This window comes from Eptesicus fuscus, chromosome 22 (assembly GCF_027574615.1).
Source record: "Eptesicus fuscus isolate TK198812 chromosome 22, DD_ASM_mEF_20220401, whole genome shotgun sequence".
In the NCBI taxonomy this organism is placed as follows: domain Eukaryota; kingdom Metazoa; phylum Chordata; class Mammalia; order Chiroptera; family Vespertilionidae; genus Eptesicus; species Eptesicus fuscus.
The window spans coordinates 3585215-3599116 of NC_072494.1; the positions used below are offsets into that span (position 1 = coordinate 3585215).

Genomic DNA, 13902 nt, shown 5'->3' on the forward strand with positions numbered 1-13902 from the left:
GTTCGCAACCTCCCACTCTGTGCTCCCTTCGGCGCTCCCTCTTGTGTTGGGGGGTACAGGACCCGCAAGGAGGGGCTGTGATTTATTTACGGGGGTTGTCGGACATACAGGGTGTCCCAAAAATATACACGCACACTTTGAATAAGTGCAAAGGCAGTGCTTATTAAAATCCATTCCATGTTCAAGATGTCATCAGATCAGCTGCTAAGGGGTGTACACATCTTTTTGGGGGACACCCTGTACTTATATGGCTTGCAGTTAATATTTCTGCATAATGAGTGCCAGGAATGAAGAGAAACGGTTTTCCAGAATAATCCTATTACCCCGTGTTATGATAACAAGAAAGGTCTGAGGACAGAGTTCACCATGGCGTGTGTGTTGTTTGGGTCCAGAACATGAAACCTATGGAGAGTGGGCGAGGAGGCAGGTGTAAAACACAGAACCGGTCTCTGAGGAATCCTCACACGTGTGTAGTGAGCATATGAAAGGAGTCTGACAGAACTCTTCCCTAGATTTAAAAGGATCTAAAAACTTAAAAATACTTAACAAGACGCAATTTTGAAACATCTCTAAGCTATTGATAATGAAAATATTTTTAATCTAACATGCTAGGAAAAAAACTTATTCTTTCTATAGAAATTAAATTATACAATTTCCTATGAAGAGGCACTCAGAAATGGCAGCCAAAAACTAAGAAGTCCTTCAGAGAATTAGTAAACACATTGATATTTTCCAGGATTTTCTGATTATTTTTGGTGTTGGTCCATTTCATAAATGCTTTTCTGTAGTATCTGAACTCATTTTAAATAGTGCCTTCTGTATTGGTAATTTTCATAGAGACCGACCAACTTTTATGTACATCTGGCCAAGAATCCACCCATGCATTGAAGTCAGTGTTATTCTTCATGGTCTATGCATGAATAACTTACACACAGAGTATGCCTTTTCTATTCCACTGAGCTTCCTTTTGTCTAGATTAAATCAATAATAAGAGAGAAAAAAAATCCGATTCTAAGCAGAAGGCTGTATCCACACATAAAAGGAGTAGGAAATAGTTCTATTGAGTGCCAAATTTGAGGCTATTTTATTTAAATGGACAGCTCTCCCAGCATAGATCAATATGCACAATAGTGTTATTGCCATTCATTTATTAAATTGTCTGAGGTAGGGAACCCCTCTTCATTAACAATATTATTTCAGGGGTGATTTAGAGACTTTGTTTCAAAAAAAGTTCTGAAAATACTTTTAATGCTGAAATTATTAATATGTTAGAAACCTTGCAAAATGTTTACCTATGAGAAGTACCTGTGCTGAAACTTTAAATGTAACCTATTTTTATTTTGCAAATAGAGTATTACCATGTGGTGATACGTTTTAGACAAGTGGAGATTTAAACAACTTTTCTGAGAAGGATATTATTATTTTTTAAAATGTAAAACAATTCCAACCTGGCTGGTCAGCACGCAGAATCGGAAGCCCTGTCTGCAGGGGAAAGCGATTTGGAACCGATTTAGGAAAGAGAAGGACCGACCCAGGTAGACAAGACTTGAGTTTATTTATACGATTCATATCTCCCTTCTCCAAAGGACATTTACAAACTTAATTTCAAAAATAAAAGAACTTCTGAAGGACACACGTTCACGTTTTCATGTCAACATTACAGGTATGCGCTTTCGTGATAAATTATCGGTTGGAAAGGGTCCAGTGGAATCTGGCATCAATTAACTTAACACTTCATATAAGCAATAATAAAACATTTATTTTCAAGTCTGACATATATTACTTAGAATAGATACAAAGTTCAATTTGTAGTTTTTAAATTTTACTGCTATTTCAAGCTACCTGAAAGAAAATAGCTTAGTGGGGAAAAGATGTTTTGATTGTTGTTCATTAAGTATGACTTTTAAAACAAGCACTGTTAGTAACAGTCCACCATATCTATGTACTTTAGCAATTAGGTAGGTCTGATAATGCATGATATTAAAAGAAAAGAAAGAATATTTGTTGGGCAGGTGCAGGTAAAATGATTTTTGGAGACTCTTATAATATGCAACTCAGAATCCAATTCAAGAAGCTGATTTGTTTTTGAAAAGTACAACATTGAACATATTCATAAATAATTGCTTAGCTTCCCACTTTGAATATTAACCTGCGTGACCGAAGCGCGCCGGAGCGGTGAGATAAGGTAGTAACAAAATTGTACAGCTGATTGATGGAGGCATCCGTGTGTTCTTAAGTAGCTTCTCAGACACATTCTCCTGTCCGGAAATAGAAACTTGCTTGTTTTCCATGTATATACAAGTAGCCTGTGAGATCCTGGACTCTGGGAAGAAAGAAAGCTGAGGTATAGCACTGCATAAAGCATCCAGATGCGTCTATTTGGCTGGAATCCGTCCACGTTACTGTCAGCAGAGACGTTGATGGACGCGCGCCTCGGAGAAATTTGTTGCCGGCATCGAATAACTGAACCCCTCAACGGCAATATGTACAAAGGCATTTTATTGTTCATCGGAGACAGGGAATTAGAGCCATCAGAAATGACAACTTTATTTTTTTCATAATACATACATTTATTGCCATCATAGTTCTGCGATTGTCGTAAAATTCGAGCCAAATGGAATTCAGACACACACGCAAGTTTTGGACACGGACACATAGATAACAGTATAGAACTGTACACAAAATAATTACAGTTTATTAAACACACTGTTTTAGCACATCCTTCATGGATGGGAATGAGCACCATATCTTTTATGAATATATATTTTTCTCTCTTTTTTTTTTCTACAGCACCAAAGAAATCCAAATAGGAAAAGGAGAGGTGAAAGTTGGGAATCAAGAATAAGGCTTATTTCCATCTCAGCCACACTATCTTTTTTTTAAATTATTTTCAAAGCTTTTGCCATGTGATTCTGCCCCTCACTGATGAGGGCGTCAGTACTTCCTAACGGGTACATGTATACGTGACGAGTTGTTTTCTATGCCATCCTTACTCAAAACTCGCATGTGGCATCAAATGGGTGGGTGGCACCAAGGTATGTTTGCTGTTGATTTCACATGTTCTTCGTCCTAACCTCAGCCAAGAAAACAGACAGGGCCAACTTCGAATCCAAACTTCTGATTCTGATCACCAAAGTCATTAATCATTACATCAACGATAGGGACTTGGTCAATTCTCGGTGTGTTGATTTCAATCACAGTCTTTTCGTAGCCTTTTCTGGACTGTAAAGTTAAGCAGAAATTGAACAAGTTATGCAATCACTTTATAGTTTTAACATAGATGTTATTTTTTTCTTAGGGAGCTTCTGAAGGGAGGTAGGAAGATAAGGAGAGTGGAAGCACAAATTTGCCATTATTGAGGTCATAAACTCTTCTTGTTATCACTTATGTCATATGTAGTTTTAAATACTGAATGCTGGCACCGCCATTTCATATTTAGCTATAATTACCCAACAATAATACTCTAATAAATTGCACGGTTGAAGAGAATCTTACTGAATTGATAATTACTGTTTAATAGGAAAACTAATGTTGGTATTGGGTTATACGCCTACATAAGTAATATATCCTTAGGAGTAGAATCATAAGATAGAGTCATAGTCAAATTTTCTTAAGGAAAACTTGAATCTAGGAATTAAATGCAAGAGGAGAGAGCAGTCCCGGGGTGTACAGGAAGCCTGTGCACAGCGGTCAGCGCGTTTCTACTGCAGAACCCAAAGCACCTCCTTCCTCCTTCCCATGAGCTGCGGGCAGCTCCTCTCCTTGGCCCTGGTGCGCCTGCTCACTTGTAACTGTGCCTTCTCTTCAGCCATCAGCCAAAACTGGGCTTTTTGGGGGCGTCTATGGGCCATTTTCTTACATGCAGTTCCCAGGGTGTGAAAAAGATACTTTTCTTAGTTTTATCCTCTGGAAGTAACAGTGGCGTCTACACTGGTGTCATGTAGTGCCAACCAGCAAGCCCTCATCAACAAGATTACCTTCTGTTGTGGCTTTAAAAATACGTCTGCCTGCCCACCTGGCATGGCTCAGTGGTTGAGCCTTGACCTATGAACCAGGAGGTCATGGCTGGATTCCAGGTCAGGGCACATGCCCGGGTTGTGGGCTCCAACCCCAGTAGGGGGTGTGCAGGAGGCCGCCGATCAGTGATTCTCTCTCATGATGGATGTTTCTCTCTCTCTCTCTCCTTCCTGAGTGTGTATCAGAGGTTTCTAACAGACTGTATTTCCACATGTCAGTGATCAGCATCAGATCTTAGCAAAGGCACTGCCTGCCTGTGTGCCATGGGGCCACACGCGGGCCCTGTGCCTCCCGTGCCCGGGCCGCGCAGCTGAGACTCACCGCGCAGCCGTCGTGCAGCGCCCTGATGTACGGGCTGTTGTCGTGGGACATCTCCTCGTCGTTGGACCCCAGGAACCGGAGCGCTTTGCCGTACCCTCCGGTGGCCGCGTCGTACCAGGCGGCGGACTGGTGGCAGTGGTAGGTGAAGTTCTGCCGCGCGGACGCCGTCAGCAGCTTCAGGAAGGTCATCTGCACCATGTTGATGGCATTGCCTTCCACGTCCAGATAGGAAAGCTGGGAACAAACACGCCAAAGACACGTCAAGACCCTGCTCCTCCGCTCGGTCCTAAGGGGATGACATCCCCGTCGGCGGGGACCCGGGAAGCCGGAGCGTGCGGGTGGGCCTCAGAGCCATGTCCCTTTAAGGAACGTGTGTGCTGAGGGGCAGGAGACCCAGAGCCAGGATCTTAGAAATCGGGGCTGTTCCCACCTGAGCTGCCGTGAGCACTGCTGATCTTTGAAAAAAAATCACTTTATTTCTAGGCTTCAGTTTCCTCATCAGAAAACCATTTTGTTCCCGAAAAGCCTTTCCTTGCATTTGTGTTTTCTAACAGTAAAGCAGTGAAAACTGAGGTTTCTCCGTGCCACGTAAAGTGAACTATGTTTATGCTGATTTCGCCGACTCCTTTAAAAATGGCAGTGTACCAACTGGAAGCAAATTTGTAAACGCGTCCCCGCAGTTCCCATGGGGCCATGGTCTCTCAGGCAGCTCCGGTCTTTACTGTTCCGCTCAGACCCGCCTGCTTGTCCATTCTCAGGGAATGTGTTGTCAGAAAACATTTGCTTGGGATTTAGTAAGGAAAATAGTCCTAATTGCAAAGCCTTAAAAACTGTCTTTTACCAAAGTTATAGATTGTCTTATGGGGTATAATCAAAAGAGCTGGGCTCAGCTGAGACATATAAACTTAGATTTTTAGAAAAAATTAAGAAATTCATCCAGATTATATTGAAATGAAATCTTATAGACGTGAAGAACACAAAATGAAATTGTCAGAATCGAAGATACTAAGTAGATATATTCTCTCTGCCTGATGTTTCTAACATGAACCATTTTTATGATGTCTATCTCAGATAACAGAATGTATATCTAATTGATGATGATTTTAGAAAATTTAGTATATCTACATTTTTTTTTGATAGAAAATTTTAGATTTCTCTAAAGTCTGTGCCACAGTAGTGTAAGAGCCATAGGTCCTGCTTCGTATAATCTAGACTAGCACCATCAGTGATAGGAAATCTGAGCCTCATTTACGAAGCTCCTGAGAAACCATTGCATGTTGAGGTACCAACATACCAGTTTTCCTCTCTTAAATTCACTGAACCAGCTTCCTGGCTTCTCCTTTGGCCACGATGAAATTCTCACCTGTTGCGAAAGAGCAGGGAATCAGACAATCAGTAAATAGCATGAACAATAACACGTCTGTATACATCAGTAATTTTCAGCAGGAGCGAGATGCCGAATGGCCTGCTCTGGATTACACAAAGTGATGTAGAGGGCAAACTTTGAGATGGATCCTGGGAATCGCGTTTAGTGAAGACGAGTCCTTTTCTCTGTTTCCTTTCACTGCTCAGAAGAAGGGGCAACAATCTGGTAAAGGCAAGCGCGGGCTGCAGGGAACACAGCTGGGCCTCCCAGCTCACCCCTTGCCAACGAGGCCCTCACAGTGCCACGAGGCATCAGCCGCTGGCGGGCACCACCAGCATTCCTAGCCAAGGTCGAGTCCTGAAAGCATCCCACCAGCAGCTGAGGCGGATGCTACAGAAAGTCCTTGGCGGGAAGCGAGCCTGGCCGTTCCCTGCTGGGAAGAACGCTCTGAATCTCAGAGATCTGCGTTTATCGTTTTGCTTTGCGAAGATGAGCGGTCCGTACGGCTCGCCAAGGCCTCACGGTAGGGCACTGGAGTCAGCAGTATAAGGGGGTGCGTTTTCCTCTTTGCCACAGGTCTTTGGGGTGCCAGGAGCTCTGTGACGCTTCCCCACATGCCATGCAGGTGGGAAATGCAAGTTTGCTTTGTCTCCTGCCCCTACGCCCCGCCCTGCACACAAAGCCAGTGTTTTGACTTGGGGAGTTTCTGTAACTCTGAGACACACGCCATTTCCTAAGAAAAATGTGGTTTATTAAAAACCATAAAGGCAAAATTTCCCACCTGTATTGTGTTTGGAGACTATAGTTACGCCAGTGAAAAATCTTTCATTATATTAATAATTAGCTCTTAGCTTTAAAGATAGAACTCAAATACACTGATACTGCTAGGTGAAAACCAAGAAATGAGATTGGCCCTAGCCGGTTTGGCTCAGTGGATACAGAGCGTCAGCCTGTGGACTGAAGGGTCCTGTGTTCGATTCTGGTCAAGGGCATGTACCTCGGTTGCAGGCTACTCTCTAGCCTGGGCCCTGGCTGGGCTCCTGTAGGAGGCAACCAATCGATGTGTTTCTCTCAGTCTCTCCCTCTCTCTTCCATTCTCTCTGAAAGTCAATGTAAGAATATCCTCGGTTGAGGGGGAAAAAAAAAAAAAAGAAATGGGTTTGAAGGGACTAAACTTTTAAAAAGTATGCATGTGTGGAGAAGGCTCTTCTGTTATGGGAAAAAGGAATGCTTATGGAACTATTTCCAGCATCAGGCACAGCTGTGAGTTCTACCACGTGGGGGGCGGCGTGAAGGCTGCTACCCATGCACTGAAACCTGAGGATCGGCTGGTCGTGGAAAGCCCTAGACTTCTGGCGAGCACACAGGTGCAATAAGAGCACATGTGGGTAAAATGCAGGAGAGAAGTATTTGTTAAAGCCACACATCACTTGGGTGCCTTAGTCATGTTTATGCAAATGGAATGCTCTAATTACTCTGTAAGGAAAGCAGATGAATGGAAATATGACAGGATAATTTTCCTGTTTAGCTCAATATTGCAAACACACGGCAGGAACCGTCAGCAGTCACACCAACACGCTGGCACTCACCCCCTCGGATTTCCTGTCTGGGTAAATGCACGTCTCGCCGCCCGACGTGAAATTGCAGTAAACCTTGAAGGAATCTCCTGAGCAGCCTTGGTTAGGATCGATCCAGTACTCACCTGGAGGCAGGGAACAATAGGTCATGGGCAAAGGTCATGGGCAAACACATGCGGGTCTGAAATCAACTGCGTTATGTACCCAATTTCATTAGAGAGAGAAAGAAGGTAAAGTAAATATCCACCCATCTTTCCCCACCGGGATTTCTCGTACGCTTTCGGTCGTCTTGGGGTCTGTGTTCGAAGAGTAAAAAGTGACCCTTTTGTCTTGTCTGCCTCAGAGCTGTGCACGGACCCCAGGTCCTCGGCCTGGACACCCGTTTTTATTCCTAGCACGCCTCTTCCTTCCAGGCCTCAGCTTCCATGTCATCTCCTCTAATAGTAACCTTCTACTGCTCACGTGCAATGAAATCGCATGCACACGGAGGCAGATATACGCTCCACCTTAAACCCGCCGGTATTATTTACCACCGAAGGCAGCTGAGTAGAATAGCCACTGTATATCTCCTTGGTTTACTCACTGGGAACAATGGAGGTGGTGGTAGTATCTACTCGGCCTGAAGGATGACCCGTGAGCATTACTTTATAGTGAAAACTCCTTCCTGCAGTTTATGTCCTCCTCCTCAGCCTGGGGCCCTCAGGGGCAGGGGGGGCCTGTGTATTTGGAGGCCGCTTTCTGTTAATGCCGTTATCTAAGTGGCTCAGAACACATTTTATCCTGTGCATGGCCGTGACGTTGGTGTTGGGTGGGTAAAGATGGCAAATAGGTGTGAGCAGTTGTTCTGGTTAGTGGTGGATGGGTGAAACCAATTTTTGCTCCAAGCTATCCTAATTCTTAAATATTCTGCTCATTGGATCAAATATGATTGTTACGCTATTTTATCATGTTGGCTTTACTCATATTAATGTAAAGTAAGTTAGGGTATACGATATAAATAATTATATGGTAACGTGCACATGTGTGTGCACACATAAACCCCATTCTATGACTGCTATTACAAGGCAAAGTGCACCTATGTTATCTATAATCATCCGAAAATGATCTTGTCATAATTTAATGAACCCTTATTTAACAGGCACGGGTTTTCCAAAGCAGATCTTGCATTATGCAGCATAAATGACTTTTTCTGTCTATAAGATTGGAATTAATAAATTGTTGGCTCGCGTTTTAGTTGGAGACTTAACACTTAACGAGAAAGCACGAGCGGACGCCGCGCCCCGGAGCGGAAAGGCGCTGGGCCTGGGCTGGGCCATGTGTCACGGACGTACCGTCGGGGAAGTCGGGGTGGCTGAGCTGCAGGTCCTTGCACGTGCGGGCGGGGTTGGTCTGCGTGCCCATGGGAAACTTCATGTGCTCGATGTCTTGTTTCAGGGAGTTGAGGGAACCGAATATTTCCTCCATCCCATCCGAGTAGTCGAGCGTAGCATCCCCCACGTCGGCCTGCATGCCCTCCGTGTGTCTCCTCGTCTTCTTGGGCGACAGGATGGGTAAAGGCTGGATGGCCTCCCCGGGGGGGCCCTGCGAGAGAGAGAGGACACCAGGCCGTGTTTCCTGCGGTCGGACAGCCTGCAGAGCCGAGTTACTGCTGGTGACGGAGCACGCATCGCGTGGACATTCCCCAGAAGCCTGCTCTCGTTTATTAGTTCGTCCTCATCCACAGCCCGTACCCCCACAATTAGCTTCCGCCCCTGAAGACGGAGCGCCACTTTAAGGCTCTTGTGCTGTCTAAGGAGGTGTCTATTGTGCTTGATGATACTTCAGTCCTTTACAAATCCACCTTAGCTTGTTTCAAACATTTATAAATGAACAAACTCAAAAGAAATTGCACCAGACTTGAAGTTACACTAAGTCGTCGATCCACATCGTTATGGGTCGAATCGTGTCCCACAGAAACTCACATGTAGAGGTCTGGAGTGCCAGTTTCTCAGAATAAGACTCATTTGGCAATGGGGGTGCTGTGGCTCTAATTAGTGAGGTGACTGTGAGAGCATCAGGGCGGGTCCTAGACTGGCCTCCTTGGGGTGAGGGAAGATGGGGCACAGAGACCTGCCTAGACAGAAGTCAGCGTGAAGAGGCGTCAGCAGAAGACGGCCGTCTATGCGCCGGGCGGGAGGTCTCCATCAGACCTGGCCCCCCAGCCCTCGGAAAGAACCTGCCGACATGCTGGTCCGGGGCTTGGGCCCCTGGGTGGACAGTAAGATGCTGTGGGTGACGCACACTAACCCCCCACAGCTGGGAAGCAAGGCCAGGCCAGGAGCCTGAAGCCTTTCCCCAGGACCCGTCACTCAGTGTGAACCCTGGAAAGGCCAGCGTTCACACGGGCTGTGTGTGTGAATATTACTGCTTTTCTTATCGTCAGATGCGGCGGGAAAACAATGCCGGCCCTCTGTTTTGAGTGTCTGATGTAAACGTATCTTTGTGGCTTTCATGAAAATCTGACATCAAAACATGATTTTCTTAAGAAACCAATACGAGCAGGACTACCCGAACAGAGATAATGAAAGCATCTACATTCGCACAGCGAAGCCAATGGACAGGCCTCGGCGTGCAGGCCGGAGCTTCCCGGATGTGGTTGCCGTTCCCCAGAAAATCGGACGTTGGCAGGATGTGCCCCCCCCTCACACATGTGGAGCGTCCTCTCGGGACCCTAAGAGCCCCGAGGCCACTCTCCTCTCCGCGCACTCACCGGAGGCCCGGGGGGCCCTGGCAGGCCACTGTCACCCTTCTGGCCAGCGGGTCCCTGTGGGAAGGAGAAGGAACGAGGTGAACGGAGAACAAGGCACTGGGGCCGCCTCGCTGAGAAGCGCCGAAGGCCCGGGTACTCACCGTGGAGCCTTTGTTCCCCTTGGGACCTTGAGGGCCCTGGAAAAGGCAAGAGCGAGTCACAGAGATGAGGACTGTGTCTCTGGGGCAGGTGCACGGTTACTTTATAAAGCTCTCTTCCCTGGTACTTACTGGTAAGCCTGGAGGACCAGGTGGCCCGATGGGACCGGCAGGGCCTGGAATTCCCTGGGGAGAGAGTCAGCCGTGTTAGAGGGTTTTTCTCAGCGTCACGTTGCCGTGATTTGCAGAGCAGTGCACAGCGCAAACAGTACGCGAGAAGAGCTTCCGTTTCCCATTGTCCATCTAAGAAATAACTTGGCAAGACAGTCTGTTTTGTTTTTTTCTACAGAGTGGCCAGATTATGATGATCTCTGAACACATAATAATCTGGCCACTCTGTGTGTGTGTGTGTGTGTGTGTGTCTATTAGAGGCCTGGTGCATGAATTCGTGCATGGGTGGGGTCCGGCCAGCCTGGCCAGGGGGAAGGGGACATGGGCGGTTGGCCAGCCTGCCTGCTGGTCGAACTCCTGGTCAGGGGGACAATTTGCATATTAGCCTTTTATTATATAGGCTATACACTGAGTGGCCAGCTTATTATGCATTCAGAGATCATAACAATCTGGCCACTCAGTGTATGTTGCTTCAATGTCTACATACATATTTATGTTCCTGCAGCCTTCAGAATAATGATTTGCAAGTGCTGGGGATCAATACATGTTAGTGCAATTAACTATTGAACTGTAACTTCTGTGATTCGAACTTGGCATGCTTTTAATTTATCTATTCTAAGGTGAAATAAATTTTTCTTTGAAAACAGCACTGACGCAAGGAGATTAGAATAAAGACGCTCTAAATCCCCTCCTTGGTCAAGTACGAAGGCCTTGCACATGCTGTGTGTGTGTCTCATGGGATGGACAGGAAACTGATGTCTTTCCTCACCCCGTCGCCCTTCGCTCCTGGAGATCCCTGGGTCCCGGGCAGCCCTCTGTCACCCTTCTCGCCTTGTTCTCCTGGAGGCCCGATCAGGCCAATCAAACCAGGATGCCCCTGTGGAAGGCAGAGAAAGGACATGGTAACACTACAGAAATTACAGCCAGGCGGTCCATTCTCGTCATAAAATCACTGCGCATTAAATTTATGAAACAAAACTTGAACTTTCTGAAAGGATGTGGGATGAAGACCCTCTGTCCACACCTCCATGATCGTTTCCTGCTGACACTGACCGTGCTGAGGGCTGGGAGTACTGTGGCTTTCTATAAATAGCATCTCCAGCGTTTCCTTTACTGGCCGGGAATTCCCTCAACTACAGGACCAATAATAACCAGGTGTGAGATGTTGGTTAAGTAAACAACTTGAGACTCATTGTTCTAATAGGCATCTTATTTTATGCGAAATGATTTCTATTCTTAATAGACTGTGCAGTCTTTAAGAAATATATAGAAACTTAAAAATAATCCAAAAAAAAAATAATGCCATTCTGAAAAAGGCTTATTTTACAAAAAAATGATTTGGTGCAGCTCAGTATACATTTTGGGAGATCACATGACTATGTGTAAGAGAGTCTGCTCAAAGTTTTACTTCCTTGTTTAAAGCGTGAAGACGGGCCTTTTGCTATTCCCTGTGCTTGCTTCTGAATTCCTATCTTAGCACAACCTCAGCTTTCCCCATCCGGTCCCTCCGGGGGCCACGGAGAAAGGCAGCGCTGCATTCTGGCACCTTCTTCACTGCGGCTCTGTGCACGGTCTCCTGTCTAAGTCCACCTGGAGCGCTAAGGCCTGACGGCGCTGTCCTCGTTAGAACAGTAAAGACAGTCTTTGAAATTTCCCTTTCGGTGACTTTAATCTGCAAAAGTATGGTCTCTGCTACTAGAGTATCAAAACTGTACGAACACAGACTTAGTCTCACCTTCTCGCCCTTGGAGCCGGGGTCACCTTTGAGACCAGGTAATCCGGGAGGTCCCTAAATAATGAGAAATAATAAACACACATAGAGAGAATCATGGTACTATGCACAGAGCAAGTTTGGTTTTGGTAACTCTGCCAACTTAATTTTGACCAAGTTTAAAAAAATAATAATGACCAGCATTTATTTTTCAGAATTCTAAACTGTTTTGTATGTTTAAAACTCTATGGTTGAATATTTAACCATAATAATAAAATTCATTAATGATCATTTTGATTAAATAAATATGAAGACAGAAATGTAGTTTTTCAGTTGAGAAGGGTACATTTTTAAATGCACTAATTTTAGAAGAAGAGATTTCCAAATAACACCTATTCACTCAAATATTTTGTCATTAAACTCAAATTCAAAGATTACGCTATTTCCAGTAAAATTTAAAACCTCGATGTGGAGTACACTTGGGGAAAGGTCGCGGTGGTAGAAAGCTGGTGGGATGCCGCCTGCTGGGCATCGGTATTCCAATGGCTGCGTCCCCCAGCCCGGGCCCCTCACTCACGAGCTGGGCACACTTGCGTCTACCACTGAATGCCTCTGAGCTTTATTTAGAAAAGCGTCCTAATAATAACAACCGTGTCCAAGGATTGTTGTCATGAAAGAAACACCAGTCCTGTAAGAGCACTGCCTAAACTGAAGCACAATGTAAATGTTAATTATTATTATTCATTTCTGCTATAATCAGCTTCCTCATCACATTCTAACAGTACAAGCGAAAGAGCCAAAAAAGGAAGAAACCCTAGGAATTCTAATTGCTCGGGCTTAATGAGGACTATACCAGACATTTATTTGTGTTTCTAATGCATTTTAAATCGTTTCTATGAATATTATTCGTGAAGGAGGTACAGGAAATTCTTATTTAATACCTCTAAGCTAATAATCTCTATGAAATTACAATATCAATATCTAAGGAGGAATTTGCCAGGCAAAAACCAGTTTCTAATCATTTTCATCCGCTGGAAATAGCAGTCGGGGAAGATCTGATATGAGCAGTAGTTATAAATAACCCTCTGAACCGGGGACACGTCAGAATACTAACTCTGCCTTTAAAGCTGTTATTCCAAGTGGACATAGTTTCTAGTTCCCCTTTAGGAGACTGTAAATTGAAAAACCCTAGAGAAATGCATAATTCATAAGTAATGCTGTGGAAAAGAAAACGGGAGGTACGTCCTTAAGTGTCTGGAACACACAGACATGCGCCGTGCCCCCAGACGGCGAGCTTTGATAAACATCGCAAAACTCGCTGCCTGGCCGTTGCCAGACACTGCGATATTGTGAAATAATATTTAATTTGGTAAAAAGCAAGCGTTATGTTGGGCATGCTAATCACTATGGAATACTGCACACCTCGACCTGCTCACAGAGAGTTTAAATGCGGCATAAAAAAATAATCAAACTGCAGTTTCCTACCCGGCTACCCTTTACTCAGGCCTTTGTGGTTTGACAGAGAACGCTGTGGGTTCTGTTATTGATCAGCCTGTGAAAAGAGGGACTGTGAGGTAGTTCTAAGGTAAACGTGTCCAAAGATGAACACGGAGCAATTTTCAGCGACACTGGAATGAATAAGACATAATACAAGCTTAGGCCCAACACAGAGATGCTAACCTGCCTTCAAAACTAAAATAGTTCATGAAACGTCCTAACATCCAGAACAGAGGCTGTGACTGTCCTCACGTTACAGATGAGGAACTTTCTTAAAGTGGTCAGCGGGAGCGCTGGGCTCCAGGCTCAGTGACCTCAGCCAGTGACCGGGGTCCGCTCCGCCTCGCTCCGATCAA

The 13902-nt window shown here is 45.1% G+C and overlaps 1 protein-coding gene across 1 annotated transcript in view; it reads right to left on the reverse strand.

Moving 5' to 3' along the window:
* Positions 1-2823: 2823 nt before the first annotated feature.
* The window catches only part of COL11A1 (collagen type XI alpha 1 chain), a 141768-nt gene continuing 130689 nt past the window's right edge, over positions 2824-13902 (reverse strand). Inside the window, exons 58-67 of the mRNA XM_008147090.3 lie at positions 12074-12127; positions 11108-11215; positions 10300-10353; positions 10171-10206; positions 10031-10084; positions 8613-8862; positions 7294-7406; positions 5633-5701; positions 4339-4572; positions 2824-3222 (exon numbers count right to left, since the gene is read on the reverse strand). Of these exons, the coding sequence (XP_008145312.2) occupies positions 3076-3222; positions 4339-4572; positions 5633-5701; positions 7294-7406; positions 8613-8862; positions 10031-10084; positions 10171-10206; positions 10300-10353; positions 11108-11215; positions 12074-12127 (1119 nt within the window). The 3' untranslated portion in view covers positions 2824-3075. The remainder of the gene's footprint in view (positions 3223-4338; positions 4573-5632; positions 5702-7293; positions 7407-8612; positions 8863-10030; positions 10085-10170; positions 10207-10299; positions 10354-11107; positions 11216-12073; positions 12128-13902) is intronic.